At 35.8% G+C, this 23260-nt stretch overlaps 2 protein-coding genes across 5 annotated transcripts; one reads left to right on the top strand and one right to left on the bottom strand.

The window, feature by feature from the left end:
- Positions 1-121: 121 nt before the first annotated feature.
- On the bottom strand, positions 122-13848 carry f5 (coagulation factor V). Its single transcript, XM_048193401.1, has 25 exons — positions 13647-13848; positions 12955-13037; positions 12692-12814; positions 12034-12246; positions 9666-9827; positions 9362-9583; positions 9056-9221; positions 8791-8971; positions 8561-8657; positions 7007-7212; positions 6627-6777; positions 6327-6539; positions 3809-6212; positions 3525-3693; positions 3190-3426; positions 2824-3040; positions 2482-2661; positions 2288-2404; positions 2123-2194; positions 1960-2045; positions 1712-1867; positions 939-1083; positions 686-837; positions 410-592; positions 122-320 (listed from the first exon to the last, which is right to left on the bottom strand). Exons 1-25 carry the CDS (start codon positions 13787-13789, stop codon positions 174-176), a joined length of 6225 nt encoding a protein of 2074 aa, XP_048049358.1. The 5' UTR covers positions 13790-13848; the 3' UTR covers positions 122-173.
- On the top strand, positions 9503-21877 carry slc35a5 (solute carrier family 35 member A5). Of its 4 annotated transcripts, none has more exons than XM_048193405.1 (7): positions 9503-9612; positions 16442-16652; positions 16765-16863; positions 17023-17156; positions 18527-18594; positions 18668-19436; positions 21334-21877. In XM_048193405.1, the coding sequence occupies exons 2-7, from the start codon at positions 16490-16492 to the stop codon at positions 21400-21402; spliced, it is 1302 nt and encodes a 433-aa protein (XP_048049362.1). In that variant the 5' UTR covers positions 9503-9612; positions 16442-16489; the 3' UTR covers positions 21403-21877. The 4 variants fall into 4 exon arrangements, with proteins under 4 accessions (XP_048049362.1, XP_048049359.1, XP_048049360.1 ...); XM_048193402.1 differs by lacking the exon at positions 9503-9612 and adding an exon at positions 15332-15463; XM_048193403.1 differs by lacking the exon at positions 9503-9612 and adding an exon at positions 15475-15609.
- The last annotated feature ends 1383 nt before the right edge of the window (positions 21878-23260 follow it).

Here is a 23260-nt window from a genome sequence, read left to right as displayed (position 1 = left end):
ATGTGCCTAATAATTCTGCACGCACAGTGTGTGTGTATATATACACGTTAACAAATTTCTGCATGCATCCACCTCAGTTTTTGGGAAATAATCCATTAGAGTTTTAGCATAATACATTTAATTCTTCTAACACACAACATATTTTTATTTATTAGTGAAAGATAGCAGAATGTTTATTCAAAATCACAACCAAGCAGCTCAATCCTCATAGTAATGGATTTCTGCCATAGTTTTGGAATAATTCGGATGAATCTGGAAAATATTGGTGGGTAGATGTAGTTCTTTACTTGTCCATTGTTATCTGTGTTGCCTTGAAAAGTCTGGAAAAAAAGAAGTCATTTTGTCATTCTGAAGACACAAAGCACTCTTATTTTCCACAAATGTAATCCCAAAAAGTGAGGCTACTTACCTTTTGTTCATAATCCTCATCATCCGTGTACTTTGTCCATCTTTTGCCGTCTTCACTGTACTCCAGAGTATATGCTTTCACAAACATCTCTTTGCCTAGCGATTTGGCTCCCTGTGTTATTATCCCAGTTATTTTCTTTATATCCTTGAGCTCCACTTGGATCCATTGCTGAATGTCATTGTTCTGTAAATTGCAGACAGTTCAGTGAGGCTTGATGTTGATTTGCAGTGTAACAGTACCATTAAATGTTTAATTTATGAGGTATGTCTTAGCTACCTTGGCTTGCCATGCATTGATGGTCCCTTGCATATTTAAGCGTGCATACCAAGGATGCCACTGCCCAGAGTACCAACTGGAGGCCACAGAACTGGCAGTGATTTGAGTATCTTTAATGAGGCCAGTTTCCATTCCCAGTGGCACAGAGCAACCTGCCGGCACAATTAGGAAGTTTTGGTATGGATCTGAACTTTATTGTGTCTTATAAGGCAATATGGGGAAACAAAATCTGTTTGATTTGTTTTGTCCATACCATCAAGCTCACAACCAAAATACTCCAAACGGACAGTTGGGTAGTTGTAAGAATGTAAAGGATGTAGCCTCACGTATCGACCAATCAGAGGTGGGAAAAATGTATTCTCCTTCGTATCATAAGCTTCACTGTTCCCTTCAAAAGTCTGTTGGCATTGAAAAACAAGGTTTTTTACTCACATCCTAGGCTGTTCACACATAACACTTTCAGATTAGAAAATAGGTATTTCAGCATTCCAGATTTTAAAGGCAATCCAGGTTTTCTAAGACAGTGGGAACTCGGGTTCCTCAAAGAAAGGAAACAGTTAAAATATTAAAATTAAAATAATAAATATGTTTTAGTTGTTTTGACTCTTTTTAAATTATTTTTAGTTGCCTTGAGGCCACCTCGTAGGTTTGCTTAGGCCCCTTATTGCAGGGATGGACAACTTCAGTCCTGGAGGGCCACTGTCCTGCAGAGTTTAGCTCCAACCCAAATCAAACACACCTATAAACCTCAAATATTGTGTTACTCCCTTAAAAAAGTAACTAATTTTGTTATAGAAAGTAATGAATTATATTACTTTTTCTTACCTGGGTTGGACTTGCTTGTTTGTTTTTAATAGCAAAAAAAGTTATGTTTTTGGAATAATGTAAAGGCCCCTTCACAACAAAAGTATAAAAGAATAAGCCTCATTCTGAAGGAAATGCAAATTCACTCCTGTACAGTAGAGCTTTTAGTGTTTTAGTGTAGCATTTAGAGCATATAAATTTAGTGTATAAATAGTCACTTGCCTTTCTGACAGTATCACTGTCTCCCTTGTAGAAGATCCACTTCTTTTTGTCTGTGCTGTAGGAAATGGTGTAGTTCATCACAAAATTATGTTTTAAGTACTGCCTGGCTCCCTGTGTGGCAACTTTACTAATCACTACCGGCCTCTGGAAGTCCACCTGGAAAGCAGGATACAGCCTCCTCAAGTAACTAGTCATTAGCATTTCTTTATTTATGGGCTAATTGTCTACACACCGTTATGAGTGGTTACCTGAATATGCTGTCCTGTTTTTGTTGTACTCCATGCATTGTATGTCCCTGTATTATGTAGTCTGGCCAAATGAGGATACCATTGTCCTTAAATACAGAATTAAATGTGTTAATAGTGAGACCGTGACTATGCTACATAAAAAGCTATGCTTTCAGATCCTTACCTCTAGAGTCAGATGCTGTTATGTGTTCATCTTTCACAGTTCCAGAGATGAGACCAAGAGGGTGATCACAGACTGCAAAACAGACCAGGTAAGATTTTAAGATCTGACAGAATCTGTTATTTACCAGTAATAAGATCAGCATGATAAATTATATTTATGTCATACCGTTATCTAACACGAGGAATAGCGTCTGCATTCCTCTCTGCTGTGAAAGTCCAACTTCAGACTCCAGCTGCCAGAGACCAGGCTTTGAAGGCAACATTTCCAATGTGGCAAATCCACCTAAATGATGGGGCTGAGTGTGAATGTCTTTTTTAGATCATCTAGGTAAGCAGATATCTTCTAATACCACTACAAACCTGGTAAAAGTGGGTAAACACCCTGACGGTGGTCCTTTAATTCCTTATTAATGAATGTTTGACCGTGGAAATGGACACTGTGGAGGTCTTTAGGAGAGCCCATGTTGATCAGATGCCACTTTGCTAGCTGATTTGTGTACATTCTAAGTCCTTTGAGACTGTAGATAATACCATTGATAGCTGATAAAACAAATGTTAAAAATAAGATAATATTAAAAATATTTTCCAAGTCATTTTATGTAAAGCATTTTTTTTTTATCTCCAATTTATTTAGTTTTAATCCAGTGACACATTTAAAAAATGGAGCATAAAAATATAATATAAAAAAAATAATTTTCTTACAGTCAAACTTTAAATTTTCATGAAATTTTGGATCCATGATTGCTCTTCTGTTTTTCCTTTCAATTCTCTCCTTATTCTCCTCGTAGTACCAACTCTTATTCTCATCAAAAGTCATAAAAAGCAGGACAAATTCTCTTCTGTCCACAGGCTTTGTAGCCAGTGTGCCCTTCCTGCACACCAGAATTGGCCCAATCAGCCCAGAGTTTATATCTTTCTCCTATGCGAGAAAGTAATTCAGTTGTAAGTGAAAATTAATAATCGTCATTTTTATTAAATAGTACATTTATTAAATGGATAGCCCCCCTGGAGCAATCTTGGGTTAAGTGCTTACTCCTTGAAGGAATATGAAGGAACATTCATGCTTACAGGATTCACTGCAGAGTAGTAGGTCCATGTTCGACAGTCAGATTCATTATTTTGAGGTCCAGATTTGGAATTTATAGTCCACATGTAGGTAAAGGTGCTGTTGGGTTGAACGGCATCATCCTGTTTGTACCAGTAAGGTGATTGGTCATCATAACTCAGGCCTTCCATTTGTTTTAAGTATTTTACTCCATTTGCATGCAAAGAGTATGGACGGCTGGCACGGTTCCTGAAAAATACCTAGCACAGAAAACAGGAATGTAATTGCTGTTTATTTCATATGATTTGCTTCTAATTCTCATTTCTGCACAAGCATATTCAGATATTTAATGGTGTACCAGAACAGTCTGATCAACTTCAGCTTTAATAACTGGACCCAGAATTCCCAGGTGTTCATCCATTTCCCCTCGGATGTCTCGGATGCTAAAGGTGCTGTCCAGGTACTTTCTGAACACCACTTTTTTGAAAGCCGTGGGCCTCTCATTTTGAGATGTTTTATCAAGTCTCCTTTGCAAACATAAAACAAAGTAATTTCACAAATGAATTACATATTTATACATTAATTATTTTTGTTTCTAGAAATGCAAAATATGTTATTTGTAATACATGATGCCGACAGTACCTCTGCCCGTAACCAGCATAATCCCATTCTTCCTCTTCAACTGAGATGAAATAAGTCCTGGTATTCTTGTCTCCAGCTATTTTTAAGAAATGCTGCGATGTTGTATCAAGCACTGGGTTTTGAAAATCTGCCGATTTGCTATAAGGGTCTTTGTACTCTACATATTCATATTCTTCTGGGAGATCCAACACACCATCAAAATCTGTTTCCTGCCCTTGTTTTGGAACATATAACTCATAATCATCAAAGTCCCGTCTTGGCACTCCTATGACGATGACCTTCTCCATCAAGTCTTCCTCATTTGGGACAGGCTTGGTTCCCCTTGGGGTCAACACAGAAGGTCCAAAACCTCTTGGAGATAAACCAGAACGTGGCTGTGGCTTATACTCTTTCCTTTTCTTCGTCTTCATGCCATATCCCTTTTTCGGCTTTACCCTCTGGTGAACTACTTTTTTTTTCTTTTCCTTCTTTTCACTCTTTGGCTTATTTGAATTTGCTGCGGATTCGTCTTTAATGTATTTGTTCATGTGATCTGGGATCTCCATATGAACCAATTCGTGTTTGCCCTCATATCCCCAGTGCTCATTTTTTGGGTCGATATGAGATGTGAGTATGGCCTCGCTGTGATTGTTTTTCAGATAGATGACCACTTCCTCTTCACTTTTGCTTTCTGAGCCATCCTTCATCGATGAAACATTGAAAGGGCCAAGAGAAAAGGATGTATTCTCCTTGCTGTCTGAAGGAAAGAACTGTGATGCATTCCTTGAAATTTGACTGTGAGATTTCATTGTATCATTAGTGGATGATGTTCTGTTCTCTGTTATTTCAGGTTCAGGGTGGAGGCTGAAATCAAGCAAGGTTGCATTTGTAGATTCAGACTCATTGCTCTGTGCAGTGCTGTTTCTCAAAGGCAAATTGAGACTTAAATTGCTCTCAGTTTTAGAATTTATCTGTGAAAGCATCTCACTGGTGTAATTCCCCTTTGTGCTGTTGAGTTCCTGAATCCCTTTTGTGTTTTCAGTTATTTCAACAATGTCCTGTACTGTGTCCACCAAAGTCGTAAAATCTGTTGAAATTTCCAAGGGATGACCACTGTCCAGAAGCACAAAATCCTCCTCAACTTGTGTCTCTGAGATATTGGACAGAGAGTCAGGACTAGGCACGTTGTATAGGAAGACGTGACCCGAACTATCACGGTCACCATCCACTTTTTCAGTACTATTTTTAACATTTAGCTCTTCTTTAATAACGGTTTTGTTTACTAAGGTTTGATTTGATAGCAGGGGCTTTGATTCAGATGAATTTAACCATGCATTGTCATCCGCCATAGTGATGTTTCTTTCATCAACTGGAGCATCAGATGAAGTGATACTTGTATTAGTGGGGAAACTGTGTGTTTCATTCATTGTGTGGCTGATGTTTGTTTCAATTATTGGAGCACGAGTAGATGATGAACTGCTGTCTTCTGATATATTAGCATTTATTTGAATATCCAGAGTGACGTTTGTGGAGACACTTTTAGTTTCATTCACTGGCTTTGTTGGTAGATTGCGAACCTTTCTTTCTACAACTGGAAAATGTGAAATAACACTGTCCGTTTCATTGTTTAATATATCCTCGGAATTGGAATTAAAAATGCTCACCATGTCTAGTAATGACTCTTCTGTGCTCTCATTCAAGACTTTATATGAAGATTGTATCTTGTCTAAACCAGCCACCTCAGCTGATAAACCATGAGTTTGAGTCTGATTGAACATTCCTAAAGTAACATTGTGTGATTTGTTCAACTTGTTGCTTGGGGCTGGACTTTTTGACTCAACAGTCGGCAATAAACCATCATCAAGAGCTAGCGCTAAAAGGTCAATTCGCTCAACTTTATCTGCTAAGTTGACCAAACTTTTTGACTCAACAGTCGGCAATAAACCATCATCAAGATCTAGCCCTAAAAGGTCAATTTGCTCAACTTTATCTGCTATGTTGACCAAACTTTTTGACTCAACAGTTGGCAATAAACCATCATCAAGAGCTAGCGCTAAAAGGTCAATTTGCGCAACTTTATCTGCTAAGTTGACCAAACTTTTTGACTCAACAGTCGGCAATAAACCATCATCATGATCTAGCACTGAAAGGTCAATTTGCTCAACTTCATCTTCTAAGTTTTTGAACGTCCTCAAGCCTAAGAGGTCTGCATAGTTATCGGTATCCTCATCAACCATGCTAGGGTTTACTGATTTTGGTTCCTCTTTTTTGATTTCTGTGATGGGCGCAGGTTTCCATACAGTGTACTCTGTCTCATAATTACTATATTCCATTACATAATCTCTGAAGCATTCAAGGTCCTTGAATTTCACCCTCATCCCTTTAGTGGAGTCATGAGAGTTCAGTGATGCTAAAAGCCAAACACCTATAAAGTGGAGAATGTCAAGGTCATATTCATCCTTTTTTAAAATGCATTTCTTAGTATAGTCAATATTAAAATCTTAAAATGAAAATTTTTATAAATAATTTAGATACTCACCTATATTAACCATGTTCATAGAGATAGTTTCACCAGTCATGGGAAACAGACTTAGCATATCCTCTTCTCTTTTTTTTAGCTCAAATGTATGGCCATAAAAAGTGGCAGTCTGGATATAATCTTGTTCACCAACATTCGACACATGCCAGGTCACAATTTCACCATTACAAAATCCCAATTCTTGGCCACTTTCATAAACATAACCATTGATTGCTGTAAGAGTTGATGCAATAAATACATTGTACAAATACATATATGAATCAACAACACTTGATATGATTATATCAGAAAATCACTCACTGTGCATAACATTTGATTTGTAAAACTCTGGATCATCTCTTTTAACTCTTTTGGGGTCACTGCAGTATGTGTTAATGTTCTCATCTTGGTACCAGCTCTTGTTCTCATCAAAAACTGTAAACATGGCATGCTGTTCTTTGTCAGCTTTTAGCTGAAAAAGAGAATAATGATATTCATAGCATGATAAGTATTCATAGCATGATAATCATAATAGATCCTCATAACTTTGAAACACTCTACATAAACAGCAACTCCATAAACCGTTACTCACATTTAATGTCTACTTGTCACTAAGCTAACAATGTGGGACTGTAACACATTATTTGGGTCATTTGACTCTGATTCAGTGACCTAATATATTGTAAATGGAAAGCACTAACCTGGACATTCTTTTTATTGAGAGAATGGCTCTTACAGATGAGAAGAGGACCCACAAGACCAGAAGCAATGTCTCGAGGAATGTCCACTGCACTGTGGTACATCCTGGTCAGACATCTGGGGTCACTGTCCATTGGTACATCTTCCTCAGACACACTCCATGTATAGGTGTAGGTCTCTCCTGGTTGAATGCCATGTGTCTGGTTCCCTTTTAAATAAACAGCAGGTTTGTTTAAATAAATTTTCTTGGTTCAGTCATACTTAACCTTTTATTTTACAATTTTACAGGTATCTTAGCCATGGATAAAGAAGTTTATAGATTAGAGCTACATAGTACTGAGGGGGAAAAATGGACACTGTGATATTTAATTTTTTACTGTGATCTATAATGTGATATGAAAAAATAAAATAACTTTCACTGGATGACAAGAATAGCTATATTTGGAAATGGTTTAATTTATCTGCATAGAAAATAAAATAATTATTTTAAAAAAAATGAATGGGTATACTCTATAAAAACTGACTCTAAACCTACTTCCTTCTGACTCTAAACCTATTTTAGTAACCATAAAGAGTGTCTTTTAAAAAAAAAAAAAAAAAAAAAACTTGCATTATCATAGACCACATTCCCACTGTTTTACACATTCAATTTAACTATAAAATAGTAATAATAACAATTTTATTGTGATTATTAATACAAAAATATGAAAAATATTATAATAATACTATTATAAAGTAAAATAAAGAATTGAGTATTTAATAAAATAAAAAAGAATTTTAATATATAGTACAATTGTAAAAATACAGTACTAATATTTACATCTTAATTTCTTCACTATTAAACGTTAAAACATCTAGCTTTTATTTTGTCATTTTGCGATCAAAGGCTGTGATTTTAATAAATATGCATTGCTTGTTTCAGAGTGAAGCGTGGCACTGTGTTTATCTACACATAACTATGTGTTTTATCGGAGCAGCTCAGTTCACAATAAATGAACCAAGCTGCTCTGAGTTGTGTTTAGTTTCATTGTGTTTTAGTTTGGCTTTCCCTGTTTCCTGAGGTTTTATTCCTTGTTAATTTCCTTGGTTTCTGATTAATTACACCTGTGTATCATTTAGCTCCCTTGTTTGCCTCTCTGTATATATACTCCCTGTTTTGTTCAGTTTATTGTCCAGTATCATCAGTGTTAGATGTGGTTGTTATTGTCTCCTTGTGTGATCTACTGAGTTTTCTGTTTGGATTTAATAATGAATGTTTTTCTTATCTACTCCTTTTGTCGTGTGCTTCATCCCACCGTGACACTGAGATGCTGAAACATCATGAGCACAGTGCTACACTTACCTCTGAAATAAGCAACGCGTATATTTATTCAATTAAATTGCAGCCTTTGCGATTTAAAAATCACACTAAGCCATATTGTTATTTTCGAAATTATTGTGCAGCCCTATATTAGAGATGTTAGCACATCTCCTAATGTTGTATGCCGATTTAAATAGAGATACATAGATGAATTGCATGCATGTGTATAGTGCAGATTCATAGATATTAGACGAACCTCCCTCAGGATAACTGGCTCCTTCTGCTGCTTTATCAATGGTCAGTCCATGAGGATAGATACTATATGGACGTGATGCTTTGTTTTTAAAGACAATCTATAGAAACAACATCATGATCATCATGCATCCTGACCAGAAATGTTAGAAGGATTCTTCTGTTTACCTTTAATCACAAAATAAAATAATATAATAATGGCAATAAGAGCTGTGATTATGTGATTCGCTGTACCTTTATGACATCTCTGATTTGGGCTCTTATCACTGGCCCAAGAATCCCAAGCTCCTTCTTTCTCTGCTTGTCTTCCGCTCTCTCTTTAAATGTGCTATCTTTATACTGGGTAAACACAGCCTTTTTGTATTTTTTACCTATCCGTTGAGGCCCCTGCTTTAAATATCTTATTCGGAAATCCCTGAGTGGAATAAAGTGAGGAAAAAATCATTACAATGGACCTCACACAAGAGCTTGTACTGTTGATGGATCATGATGCACATACCCATCAATGTTTTCTGGCATATTTGGAGCATAATCCCAGATGATCTCTTCTGCTGCTATATAGTAAGTCCACTCTTGGCTTTCTTGTTTCTGTTGGATAGTAAGTCGTCTTTTTGGTGCTGTGTACTCATCACATGTCTTGATATTTAGGTATCCATGCATGCCAGCTGCAAATATGACATCACATTTTCAGCATATGGCAATGTAATCACTTTTATGAAGTAAAAAGCTATGAAATTGAGACTGTATGTTCATGTTTTATAATGAATAATTCGTGATGTTTTGTGGTATCTCTGGCAGGTCTTACCTTCCAAGTGCCTGCTAATGTGAGAGGAAAAGAGCCAGCGTCCAGGGTGGAGACCAGTCATACTGGCACTAGTGGCAGTTCCACTAATGATGCCAACAGCGGAGGTTTTGTGCCCATCATGCAGAAGGACTTGCCCATTGAAGTGTACAGAGAAGAGCTCTGGCTCAGAGCTCATTCCTAGCAGGTGCCAGCTGACTTTGGAGTGGGCACAGATGTCCAGATCTGGAAGATGACAAGAACGAGCTTTGCGCGTAAGTAGATTTGCAGAAATGAAAATGTTATGTGTGAAATATATCAAACCAACCTGGTACAGAGCCATTTGTGTAGCCATTTATAGTGTATTTCACATTCTGTGCCTGCGGAGGGTCCCCGGTGCTGTACCAGCTCTTGTTCTCATCAAAAACTCCAAACAACAGAACAGTCTCCTGATGGAAAGTAATCTGCTTTCCGGAGCTGTCTAGGGTGCCTGTGGGACAAGGACATATTAATCGTCTAAACAAACAGAGCTGTTTGTATTTGTGTAATTTCTGGGAAAGTCAAACTGATAAGCTGGGGAAAGATGTCCCCCTTAAAAGCACTACATTGTAACATAGCCTATTTGAAAATGAGTTCAGCATGTACAGGATGAGGACGCATCATTCAATGTATTACATTATAAATGGAAACACATTTGCTAATTTTCTGTCTGAGGCCACATTCTATAACCGAACTCACACCCATAAATTTTCAGGAGTTAAGGCCCATTCACACCAAGAATGATATCTATAAAGATTACTATAACGATAATTATATTTGCATACATACCAACGAACAATAATGGTCTGTTTATTCTAAGCTCACACGCTACGGTTTCAAACTGTGTACATTGTTTTTGCTGTTCTTGTTGCATTTACGCGGCTTTAACCAGCAGATGTTCTCAGCATGCTATGTTTCGAGTGAATAGCTAGTGCAATCGATCTAATCTAACAGTGAATTTAGCTGACGAAGTCAATATAGTGGAATAAAAGCAACGGCTAGTCTTTTTCACTGCACCGTCAAAGGAAGTAAGACAATGATGTTGAAACCAAAGACTATAGAATAACAATGCGTTATTAAATGTGTCTTAAAGGGACTTTGGTTGAAACTAGCGCTGGATACCTGAGGTAATTGTTACACTGTAATTATTGCAATTGCTAGCCTGGCATATATCGTTAATACTTCTCACCATTTATTTTAAGGGAATGACCGATTGTTTTCCATATATCCATTTTCTTTAAAGTATCCTTGAAAAGAGGGGTTGACTTGTCAGACAGTAGTGGCTTTTTCTGGACTTCAGCGACTAACTCCACAGTGTCGTCTGCCATTTTAAATGCGCGAGCCCTTAAATTAGAATGGATTCTGATTGGCTGTCAGTGTTTTATCGTTCAACAGCTGGAAAAAAAATCACTCTGAAAGTGATCCCAACTATATCGCTTCTCTATATCGTTATCATTGTCATTATAGCTGTGGTGTGGACTCTGCTATTCTTTTATATTTAGAATGATTTTTAAAACTATATCTTTATCGTTATCTTTATAGTTATCATTCTCTTTAGAATCGCATTATGAAAAATGTGAACGGAACCGGACTGGACAACTAGTTGTCTGTCACACAGAGAGAAACACTCGTCTTCCTTGTATTGTGGGTTTTCGTGTGCAGTTTTAGTAACTTACAGTGACAGATATGAGCTGTGTGTTTTATGATCTGAAAGATCCACATCCAGTCACTTTTCTTCAACGGAGCTGCTCATGTTTTGTGTTTTACGCAACTCAAATGCTCTGCTATCCACCCAGATATAAAAGCTGCTGTCAGTTAATGAAGATATATGACAGATGAATTCGACTTGCAAGTTCATACAGACAGCAGGCTATTCCAGACGCTACTGTAAGTTGTGTGCACGAGACATTTCTAGGTGCACATCTGTAAGTAAATGCGGTTGTCAATCTTCAAAACTGCCTGAATGATTCGGTTTCTGCAAAATTCATCATTTAAAATTCATAATAGATCTGCAAGAATTCAAGCAAAAAAAAAAAAAAAAAAAAAAAAAAGAAAAGAAGAAGAAGACATTATGGATATAAGATATGTTGTTCTATAAAATAAAATAATAATTATTATTATTAAATACTATTTTTTATTTTACAGTACAATGGTAGCAATATACTACTATTATTAGTAATATTCCATTATTGGTTTCACTGTATGGGTTTGTATAGTATAATAAAATTGAGAGTAAATCAACTTTTCCATTTTAAAGTTAATATTGAAGGAAAAAATGGTTTAACGACATGCCACTGGCAGCCTTCTATCTTATCCCAAGTGTTTAACTTGAGCTTTTCCTTTAAAGAAAATAAAGTTTACTGTACAAATTTAAATAATTATGTCCATTAACAAATAGGCATAAACACTTTTATGCATAAAATAGATTTACAGATCACTGTAACCAAATGTCAAAAAAAGATCAATTAACCTCATAACTGTTCAGATGGAATATATTTAAGTCAAGATAAATAACATCATAGCTATTCAGTTAATGTGTTGATGTGAGATTTAGTGGTCAAAGGAAAAAGTTAAAGGGGAGTCTTAATCTATCTAAGCATAAATGTCATAATAAACTTCACATTTTAAATCCAGGATCTTGTTTTTGTCTCACATACCTTTCTTGCAGATCAGCATTGTGCCTATTAACCCTGTATTGTAGTCCTTGACAATGTCATAATGGGAGAGGTATGTGTAGGTGATGCATGGGGGGTCCGCAGCCATGGGGGTCACCTCAGATGTCACATCCCAATGGTACGTGTGCTCTTGGCCTGGGAGAATGACGTCATCCTCTTTCTCAAGGAGTGACGTGTTGTCAAAGTATAAAGATCCTAATGGAAACATTAGCAGTGCAAAAAGAGTGCAGCTTCAGTTGATGTACACGCAAATGAAACTAATTACGATCTATATACGAATAAAACTAAACAATGTATCTTGGGAAACAAATTGTGCTTTTAGGAATAAAATGGGATATATTGTATAGGTAAATATTTATCAGAGACTCACTGCTTTGGACTTGGGTACAGTCTGTGGTTAACTTGTATCCTGGGTTAATATTTCCAAAGAAATCAAACACAGATGTTTGTGTTGCTCAAGGTGTTTACTCAGCTAAATGATGACTACTAAAATAATCCATAATGTCCTCTAAACAACATTCCTCTTGAAATGTATCATCTCTATTATTTTATAGCTCAGTGTCTGTGTTACTAGCGTGATGTACGTTACAACTCTATTGCATCAATCATACTATTACTGCAATCACATCATAACACACACCCTCTGACTGCTTCCCGTAAGCGATGCCGTGTGGGTGGATGCTGCAGGGATGATCAGCCATGTTCTTGAATGTGACAATGATTGTGTCGCCCTCTTGTCCACGTAATGTCGGCCCAAGTAACCCTAGAACATTAGATTTGAACAATCATGATTTAAAACTTCATGTAACAGTAAATGACTTTTATTTGTATTTTCATGCATTAATACTGAATGAGTGGATTTTAATGTTGAAACAAAGTCAACTGGTGTTCAAATACAGTTACCTGAGGACAAAGGATGTGTTTTAGGCTGTGTGAATCCCTCATTGTACTCCCTGTATACTACTTTTTTATATGATGATCCGGTCCTGGAGTACAACAGCAATAAATAAATTGCTCACATGAGCATATAAATTAACAAATAATAAATAAAACAAAAAAGCACCCAATTGTTTGAAATATTTATAACTGTTGAATAAACAGTACTGTGCAAAAGTCTTAAGCCACCACCAGCTTTGTTGTTTTAGCAACGTTTTAATGACATCCATATTTAGGTTTTGGTCTTTATTACAATACAAACATAAAATACAGGAAATATGTACACAAAATGTAAAAAAAAAAAAAAAAAAAAAAATCAGAACACATTGACTTCTTTAAGCAAAATAAATAAATAAATAAATTATATATATATATATATATATATATATATTTTTTTTTTTTTACTGGTTTACCATTTTGTCTATTGTTTGTATTTCATATATAAATGTCTGTCACATGTCCTTGTTTTCCTTACTCATAAAATTATTTAAAATATTTAGTTTGAATGCTATTTCTTTTCGGATAATAAACTGTCTCAGTACAGATATGTATTTATTTGATACAGTTTTACAACTGTGACTGACTTTATCTCTGAAATACAAGATCTGAACAAATAAAAGGCAAACGACAATCCCCAACAAATAATGCTATTTTCATACCTTTGCTGTCCGGCAGATGTGTAGTCCCAGTTAATATTAACAGCTGCAATGTAATAGCGTCTCTCCACAGCTGTTGCACAATGACACAGGAATGCCAGAAGGGCCAAACCATACAGGGCCCCTGGACTGGAACAGAGTTTCATATCTGACAATGAAACTCCAGGTAGAAACGATCTGTTCCGGAGTGCAGGGAATTCTGAACTTTCAGAGAAATGGCAGTGAGCTTTATCTCCCCCCACCCCTTTGTTGCACACACACACACTTCACTTGCATGTTTAAACACTGTGCTCGAGGGCAGTGCACTATCATTATCAGGAAACTGAAACGTTTTGTTTTTGTTTAGTCATTAGTACTCTGAGACTTTTTGTAAGAAAATGTTAAGATGACAAGAATGGAAAACACTGTTTCCATTAACATAATTAGTCAGTGTTGAATCCCTCCCTTTGGAAAGAAACGCTAGTCACTGCATCATCTTATAATTTTTCCATGTAGGCATAGATACATGCACAAATACTGCAAATTGTCATAATGCAACTGACTAACTAATATCTGCACAAAATGAAGAGGTTCTACACCGTAATCATGAAATCTGAGCTAAATTAATGTGGGCTTCAGTTTCTGTGAAATACCATCGTAACACTTTTCCGCCCCAGACAGCAATTCCGTTATAAGGATTTACTCCTAATCCCTCTGATTTCCTTTGAATAGTTTCTTAATACATTATTTGTTTACAGTACAAGTTGCATAAATGCATGAGTAAAATGACTCATGAATGTGAAGATTACTGTCTAGACTTTGTTTAACACTTATTTCCACTATAACTCCATGAGCATCACGTCATATAATAATAAAGAAAATTAAACAGTGTTTGTTATTACAAACCAAACTTTTGTAATTTAGCACGACTCACACGACCACATTTCCCTGAGAAGTTCCTGTTCAACTCAAGTCTTCTTCATTTATATACCGCTTTTTACAGTAGGCCTACAGGTTGTTCATAGGAAAATTAATGCCATTGGTTAAATGACACCATACGAACTGGAATCATTTTGATAACGTTTTATTTATACATAGGGAAAGGAAAGGGAAGGAGGCCTTCGGAGGAGATAGTTTAGTTGACACTTCAGTTGACACATGTAGGCTACTTGAAATTTCCTAACAAACTACCCTTGTTAAATTTTCCAGACAGATGCTGAGAAACACACAGCAGACAAGTATGGAAAACATGTTAAAATTATAAACTGAGCATTAAACATTAAATACTCTACAACATTAAATACACTTTAAAATGTACAGCATTAAACTGCATGTTAAATGTAATGAAAAAATGTTTACAACAGTTAATTAAGTATTGTCTTCTGAAGAGAAAGCACTCAGTTATTGTCTTTATATAGGCTACAGTATACTTAAAAATATACATTCAATCCTAATGTAGGCTATACTAACAAAACTACACTAAAACTTTAGAATTGCATTTTTTTTTCTGCAAAAAAAAAGTTTATTCATTATCCAACCAATAATAATAAAAAAGGTTGCAGATTTTACATTCACTGATTAAAATCAACCCTAAAATCATCTTTAGCGAAATGTAGCTACTACTCCTGTGAACAATGATTATTTTAATATTTATCAGCTAGCCACGCCTTCCCGTTGAAAGGCTACCAAAGCACGTCAATGTGATCTAATTAATATTAATAAGCAAAGCCCGTTGCCCTGCAACGTCAAACCAAACGTCGACGTAGCTTTTTGTTATACGCATGCGCAGAGATGCGGAAGCAGTGGGCAGGTTGTTTGTTCGAGTGAGAACATATGGGCAGGTAAATAAAGCACCGAATATGAATGTGTTTGTGCTTTATCATCACATTAACATAATAATAGACACATTGGGAATATCCTGTTGTGAAACGTCTTTTTTATTGCGTTACGAACATCAGAAGAATCAAAATTGAACTGCACAATGTTGGTAATGTGATGATTAACACACTTGGGTAAAGTTGGTTTTATATTCGCACATTCGGACATCCGTATTCAATAGCCTTGTTAATCACACTACATTGGACATTCAGTGGACATTCACAAGTAAATATGTCATTAAAACAATACTTGCCTATTTTGATCGACTGTGAAAAATGTTGTAAGTTGACAATCGTTGGTTGTCAATATCACGTCGCTGCTTAAAATTCGCAAACATTAATTTATTGCACATTTATTGGAAAGTCTGAATTTATCAGAAGTCCGAATGTGCGAATATAAAACCAACTTTACCCAAGTGATGAACACCACTGTAAATCCTGTTTTTATTTTGCCTTATAATTATGTAGTGTTTACATATTATTTACATATTTTACATTAAGAATGTCTGTTTCTAAGATCATAGCAAGTCATAATCGTCTATAGTTATTATTCATTGTGTTGTTTGATGTTTAAACAGTGCTGTACTGAAAGATGTAACATTTAAAACAATGTCATTGTCTTCACATAAGACACAATGTTCATGTTCCTTCCATTCTGAACTGTCTGTGAACACTAAGAACCACAATAGTCATCCCTGATTCCATGATTTCATCGCTGCATATTTTGTTGGTTGACTCATCATTTGTGCTTGTGAATCATGTTGAAAACAAAGCCCTAGATACAGAATGTGGCAGGTCTTGACAAAGTGTTAGATCTTAGAAGTGAAAGTGCTGGAGAGACCAGTCTGATTTATTATTTCTTAAAAACATTGTGTACATTTTCATTAGTTGTTCAGTGCTGTGACTGAGTGTGGCTAATATGATTGTCTGATGTTTTCTCAGTGATCATGTTCATCCTCCTATGACCAGCCTCAGCTCACGTTCTCCATAATGGCCCCGTCCTCCTCCTCCTCCTCCTCTTCTTCATGCCGCTGCTGCGGTCCCTGTTCGCGGCTGTGCTCAAGATCTTCAGCCTACACTCTGGCTCTGGGTCTGGGTTTTGTCACCTTGGGAACCAGTCGTATCTTATTACTAAAATTCTCAGCCAATGAAGGTACATATTACACCACCATGGAGCAACTTGATGTATGATCAATATTTAGCGTTACTTTTTGCAATGTAGAGAATTTTAAATGTTGTTACAACTACCTTTTTCTTAATTACAGAAAACAAATATGACTTTCTTCCTGCATCTGTGAATTTAATGGCAGAGGCTATCAAACTAGTATTTTGTTTAGTGATGTCAGTACGGGTGGTCATTCGAGGTGAGTCAGATTCGTTGTCCCAAAATGCCGTTCTCATACTATACTCATTAACATACTAAGCTATACTGTGTATATAGTGTGTTGAATTGTGATGCATGTCATTATTTCAGCATACGTGTTATTTGTTATGGGACTAGAACTATTGCTTTTGTTTTCCAGAGGGACGCTCTTATAAAGATTTGGGATGTTCATCTGGTGCCTCTTTTCTCAGCTACCTGAAGTGGTCTGTTCCTGCGTTCCTCTACTTCCTTGACAACCTTATAATCTTCTATGTGATGACCTATCTGCAACCTGTACGTTGGGTTATTAAAAACTTCAGTGGTGGATAATATGTAGTAGCAAAATTATTAATTAATTTAATTGCATTTACTACTTACCTATATACACTGCCATTCAAAAGTTTAGGATCTGTACATTTTTAATGTTTTTTTAAAAAAAAGTCTCTTCTGCTCACCAAGGCTGCATTTATTTCATAAAAAATACACACACACACAAAAAGTAATTTTAAATATTATTACAATATATTTATTTGAATATATTGTAAAATGTTATTTATTCCTGTGTTGGCAAAGTTGGATTTTCAGCATCATTACGTTTCTGATGAATAGAAGGTTCAAAAGAACAGCATTTATTTGAAATAGAAAGCTTTTGTAACATTAACACTACCATACACTACCATTCAAACATTTGGGGTCTGTAAGATTTTTTTTTATTTTTTTTTGAAAGAAAGAAATACTTTTATTCAGAATGGGTGCATTATATTTGATCAGAAGTGAAAGTAAATACATTTATAATGTTACAAAATAATCTATTTCAGATAAATGCTGTTCTTTTGAACTTTCTTTTCATCAAAGAATCCTGAAAAATTTTACACAACTGTTTTCAACATTGACAATAATAATAATAATAAGTGTTTTGAGCATAAAATCAGCATATTAAAATGATAGCTGAAGGATCATGTGACACTGAAGACTGGAGTAATGATGCTGGAAATTCAGCTTTGCATCACAGGAATAAATTACATTAGAAATAGAAAACAGGTATTTTAAATTGTAATAATTTTTTACAATGTTACTGTTTTTACTGTATTTTTAATCAAATAAATGCAGCCTTGGTGAGCATAAGAGACTTTCTTTTAAAAACATTAAAATCTTTTGAAAGGCAGTGTAAAAAAAATCTTACATTAGAGTAATTAAATAAATATAAATTCATACATACACTACTGTTCAATAGGTCAGTGAGATTTTATTTAATGGTTTTGGTTAAAGTTTATTTGCATTTATTTGATTCACAAAACAGTCAAATTAGTAATATTGTGAAATATATTACAATTTAAATAACTGTTTTCTATCTGAATATGTTTTGAAATGTAATTTATTCCTGTCATATGATCCTTCGGAATTCATTCTAATGTGCTGATTTGATGCTAAAGTAACATTTATTTGGGTATTATAAATGTTGAAAACAATGTTTGTGGAAACGGTGATCATTTTTTTTAGGATTCTTTGATGAATAGAAAGTTCAAAAGAACACCATTTATTTGAAATATAAATCTTTTGTAATCCATAACATTATTAATGTCTTTACTGTTACTTATCAACAAAATGTGTCTCTGCTTAATCAATGTATTAATTTCTTCTTTTTTTCTCTCATGTTTTAATAGGCTATGGCAGTAATGTTTTCCAACATTGTTATTTTTACAACAGCCATTCTCTTCCGAGTTGTTCTGAAGTAAGTCCTGGCATTTCTTGTTATCTGTCCTTGAAATATATCTGTTGCTGACTTTCCATCCTCTGGCTTGCAGGAGGCGCTTGTCTTGGGTGCAGTGGGCATCTTTGATCATTTTGTTTCTGTCCATTGTGTCGTTGACCACTGGCAGTGGTGACCAGCATGCCATCGCCGTACATGGCCTGCACCCAGCCCACATTTCCACCCCTTCAAACAGCTGTCTAAAATACACCCATCCTGAGCTAAAGCATCAAAACCATAATGAAACACACTGGGCACGTGAGCTGTGGGACAGTCAGCTCATCCACAAGCTGAACAGCTTCGGCCTGGGTTACATCCTACTGCTGATGCAGTGCTTCATCTCTGCACTGGCCAACATCTACAATGAGAAGATCCTCAAGGAGGGGGAGCAGCTAGTGGAGAGCATCTTCATCCAGAACAGCAAGCTGTATGTGTTCGGTTTGATCTTCAACAGCCTCACGCTGCTCCTGCACTCTGACTACCGTGACCTGACGCTGCACTGCGGCCTTTTCTACGGCCACAACATCTTCTCCATCGCCCTGGTCTTTGTCACAGCTGCTCTAGGCCTGTCGGTGGCTTTCATTCTCAAGTTCCGCGATAACATGTTCCACGTTCTGACGGGCCAGATCACCACAGTCATCATCACTGCGCTCTCTCTCTTCCTATTTGACTTTCGCCCATCAATGGATTTCTTCCTGCAGGCACCTGTAGTACTGCTAGCCATCTTTATCTATCACAGCAGCAGACTGAAAGATCCAGAGTACACTCTGCAGCAGGAGAGGCTCAGGGTCATCAATGGCGAGGTGTTTGAGAGGTCAAGAGGGGTAAGGGTCAAATATAGACTTGCTTCATTTTAAAAAGGTTAGCTTATCATTTGTTTAATTCGACTCATTCGTTTTCACCTAAATGTTTGAAGTACATACTGACAGTTTAAACAAGGAGCTCTTTGTAGAGGAGGTCTGGCAAACTGTAATCTGATTAAGTGTCAAGGAGTAAGAAACCTGAATTACCTATAATGAAAATGCAATTTGGAGGAGCAAAGCCCTACCTTGGATTATTGCGTTATTTAGATCAAATATTTTACGCAGCTGGGAATTCTATTAGTGGCATTTTGGCACTTCTTATAGAACGCGTTCTTGTGAGATGCAGCGGAATAGAAAACACCCATTTTTAAAAGTTCAGTTGAACTTTTTTGTAATTTGACATTGTTTAAAATAGCAGCGAGGCACCGCGCAACATTCAAAGACCCATGTTTACCAAGAAAAATTACTAAAAAGCATCTCAGTGTAACAGAAAAACATGTTTTGTGTGAACCAGCCCGGCTAGTTTCAACAAGCTACAAAGTTCTGAAAGTTCCATTTAGTTGGGGCCGGTTTACACAGAACACATTTGCATGTGTTTCAGGTCTTTTTTAATAGACATTCGCTAGACGTATTTGACTGTTCCTTCGCTTCTCTGCTTTTTCAGTGTCTCGCTTGACTACCATTTATTTTAAACTCTGTTAGGTTAAAAAAAAAGGTATTATTATAAATTATTTATTAAAATTCACGTGCCCTCATAATCTTTAATCAAAATAACTTCCCTTCCTCTTGCAACAACATCTCTTCTCTTCATGTTTACAATGATCCATTCAATTCCCCATGGACAAAATCAAGTCCCGCCCTACATTTTCTTTTTTGAGAAGCTGTTTCGCTCAGATATGTCACAATAGGGAAGAAAATAATATCCCAAGTTCAGTTTCATGTCGACTTTAAAGGGTTAGTTCACCCAAAAATGAAAAATCTGTCATTAATTAATTAGATGTTTCTTGATTAAATCCGATGGTTCAGTGAGTGCCTGTATCGCCAGCAATAACACTCCCTTTTTTAATGCCCAGAAAGCTACTGAAGACGTATTTAAAAGTTCATGTGACTACAGTGGTTCAACTTTAATATTATAAAGTGACAAGAATACTTTTTGTGCGCCATAAAAAACAAAATAGCGACTTTATTCAACAATATCTAGTGATGGGCGATTTTAAAACACTGCTTCATGAAGCTTTACGAATCTTTTGTTTCGAATCAGGGATTCGGAGCGCCAAAGTCACGTGATTTCAGTAAATGAGGCTTTGTTACGTCATAAGTGTTTCGAAATTGCAGTGTTTCACCACTGGGGGGCGTGACTTTGGCAGTTTGATACGTGCTCCGAACCAATGATTCGAAACAAAAGATTCATAAAGCTTCGAAGCTTCATGAAGCAGTGTTTTGAAATTCCCCATCACTAGATATTGTCTTAATGTCATTATTTTGTTGCAAAAAGTATTCGTCGCTTCAGAACATTAAGGTTGAACCACTGTAGTCACATGAACTGTTTTAAATATGTCTTTAGTAGCTAATGATCTTGCTGTCAATGGAGGCCTCACTGAACCATCAGATTTCATCAAAAATATCTTAATTTGTGTTCCGAAGATGAACGAAGGTCTTACGGGTGTGGAACGACATGAGGGTGAGTAATTAATGGCAGAATTTTCATTTTTGGGTCAATTAACCCTTTAAATGCAAAATCATATTCTCTACGAATGGCCTCAAGTTAATTCCAGAAAATACAGTACTGTATGAACACTTTTTCATTGGATGTGTCATCTATGAAATCACTAAAAGCTGTCACGTTTTTCTGTATAACTACAGTGGTTTAAAAATAATGTATGTGGTATTTCATGATTGTGTCATGTTTTTATTTTAGGATGGGGAAGAGTTGGAGAGGCTGACTAAGGATAACACAGAGAGCGAATCGGAAGAAGAATCTTTCTAAGTCACCTTTGAACCAGTCTCTAATTATCGTGTAAATATTCTGGAATCAGCCTGTGTATATGTATATAGTTTATGTATAATGAATGACGAGTTTTCAATCACATTGAAATGTCTATGGGACAAGGGATCAAAGAGTTGTTTAATATATTGTCCTCTCTTAAAAATGGTTTGTATAACCATTATGTGCTTGTAACAACCTCAGAGGTTTTGCGAAAGTATTATTTTCATTTTTATTGGTTGGAGTGTTCATTGTTCCTTCATACAGTAGTTGACTGAAGGTCAAAAGGTGACAGTGCAGGTATTAAGGTAAGAGGAACTCATTTTAGTATACTTATCTAATGGGAACAATCACATTTCAAAGCATCATGTATAATGTGCCATACTGTAAAATGTGTAAATGCATGTGTTGTATTCACTGAAATGTGACCTTTAAAAAAATGTGTTTTTGGAATAATAAAATCCACATTTTAATCATATGCTCAAATATTTGTTTTTAATTCTTAATCATTGTCTCAATACTGACATTTTATGGCAACTGCCAACATATTACTGACCAGCAGAGGGAAATAAAGCAAAGAACAAGTCAAACATAGTGCTTAAAGGATTTGTCCACTTTCAAATTAAAATTATCTGATAATTTACTCACCCCTATGCAGGGCTGGGTAGGTTACTTTTAAAATGTATTTCACTACAGATTACAAAATACATGCTTTAAAAAGTATTTTGTAATGTATTTTGTTAGATTACCCGAATTTTGTAACTTAATCCAAATACTTTAGAATACTTTGGAATACTAATAAGTATGTAGGCTAACACAAAAACAAGGTAATTGAGTTTTTATCTGACAATTCTGACTTTTTTCTTAGAATTGATTTTATAATGTTGCAATTGTGAGTTATAAAGTCAGAATTGTGAGATATAAAGTCTCAATTTTCCAGAAAAAAGTCAGAATTGCGAGAAGTATAGCAGAATTGTGAGATAAACTTGCAATTGAGAGAAAAAAAGTCTGAATTTCAAGTTGTCATGCAATTCTGACTTTATAACTTGCAATTGTGAGTTTACATTACATCTCCCAATTCTGTCTTTATAAAACGCAATTGTGAGTTTAAATCTCGCAATTCTGAGAATTTTTTTTTTACGAATTGTGAGATGCAAACTTAAAATTGTGAAGAAAAAAAACAGAATTGTGAGATAAAAAGTCAAAACAGTTGAAGGTCAAAATTACAGTTTCATTGCAGCTTCAAAGGGCTTTAAACGATTCCAGACGAGGAATAAAGGTCTTATCTAGCGAAACGAACGGTCATTTTCGAAAAAAAACACAAATTATTGCCTTGCAAGTGTTTCCACCAGACCTCACTTCCGTATTCTTCAAAAAGCTTACACTGTATGTCCTACGTCTTCCCTATTCTACTTATGGAATGACTCTGGCGCCAGTTCCTTGCAAGGCGATCATTTGTGTTTCTAAAGCATATACATTTTAATTTTTTTTTTTTGGGAAAATGAACGATCGTTTCACTAGATAAGACTCTTATTCCTCGTGTGGTATTGTTTAAAGCCCTTTGAAGCTGCACTGAAATTGTCATTTTGATCTTCAACAGTGGAGTCCATTGAAGTCCACTATAAGGAGAATAATCCTGGAATGTTTTCATCAAAAATCTTCATTTCTTTTCGACTGAAGAAAGAAAGACATGAACATCTTGGATGACATAGGGGTGAGTAAATTATCAGGAAAATTTTAATTTGAAAGTGAACTAGTCATGTTTAGGCTGTATCAATACAGTGCCTTCATAAAATAAGGGGAAAAATTCAATCATAAGCACTTATTATTCCCAACTGTATTGTACATCAGTTTAGCTAAA

The sequence above is a fragment of the Megalobrama amblycephala genome, linkage group LG6 (assembly GCF_018812025.1).
Source record: "Megalobrama amblycephala isolate DHTTF-2021 linkage group LG6, ASM1881202v1, whole genome shotgun sequence".
NCBI classification, from domain to species: Eukaryota; Metazoa; Chordata; class Actinopteri; order Cypriniformes; family Xenocyprididae; genus Megalobrama; species Megalobrama amblycephala.
This window is presented reverse-complemented; position numbering and strand designations above follow the sequence as displayed.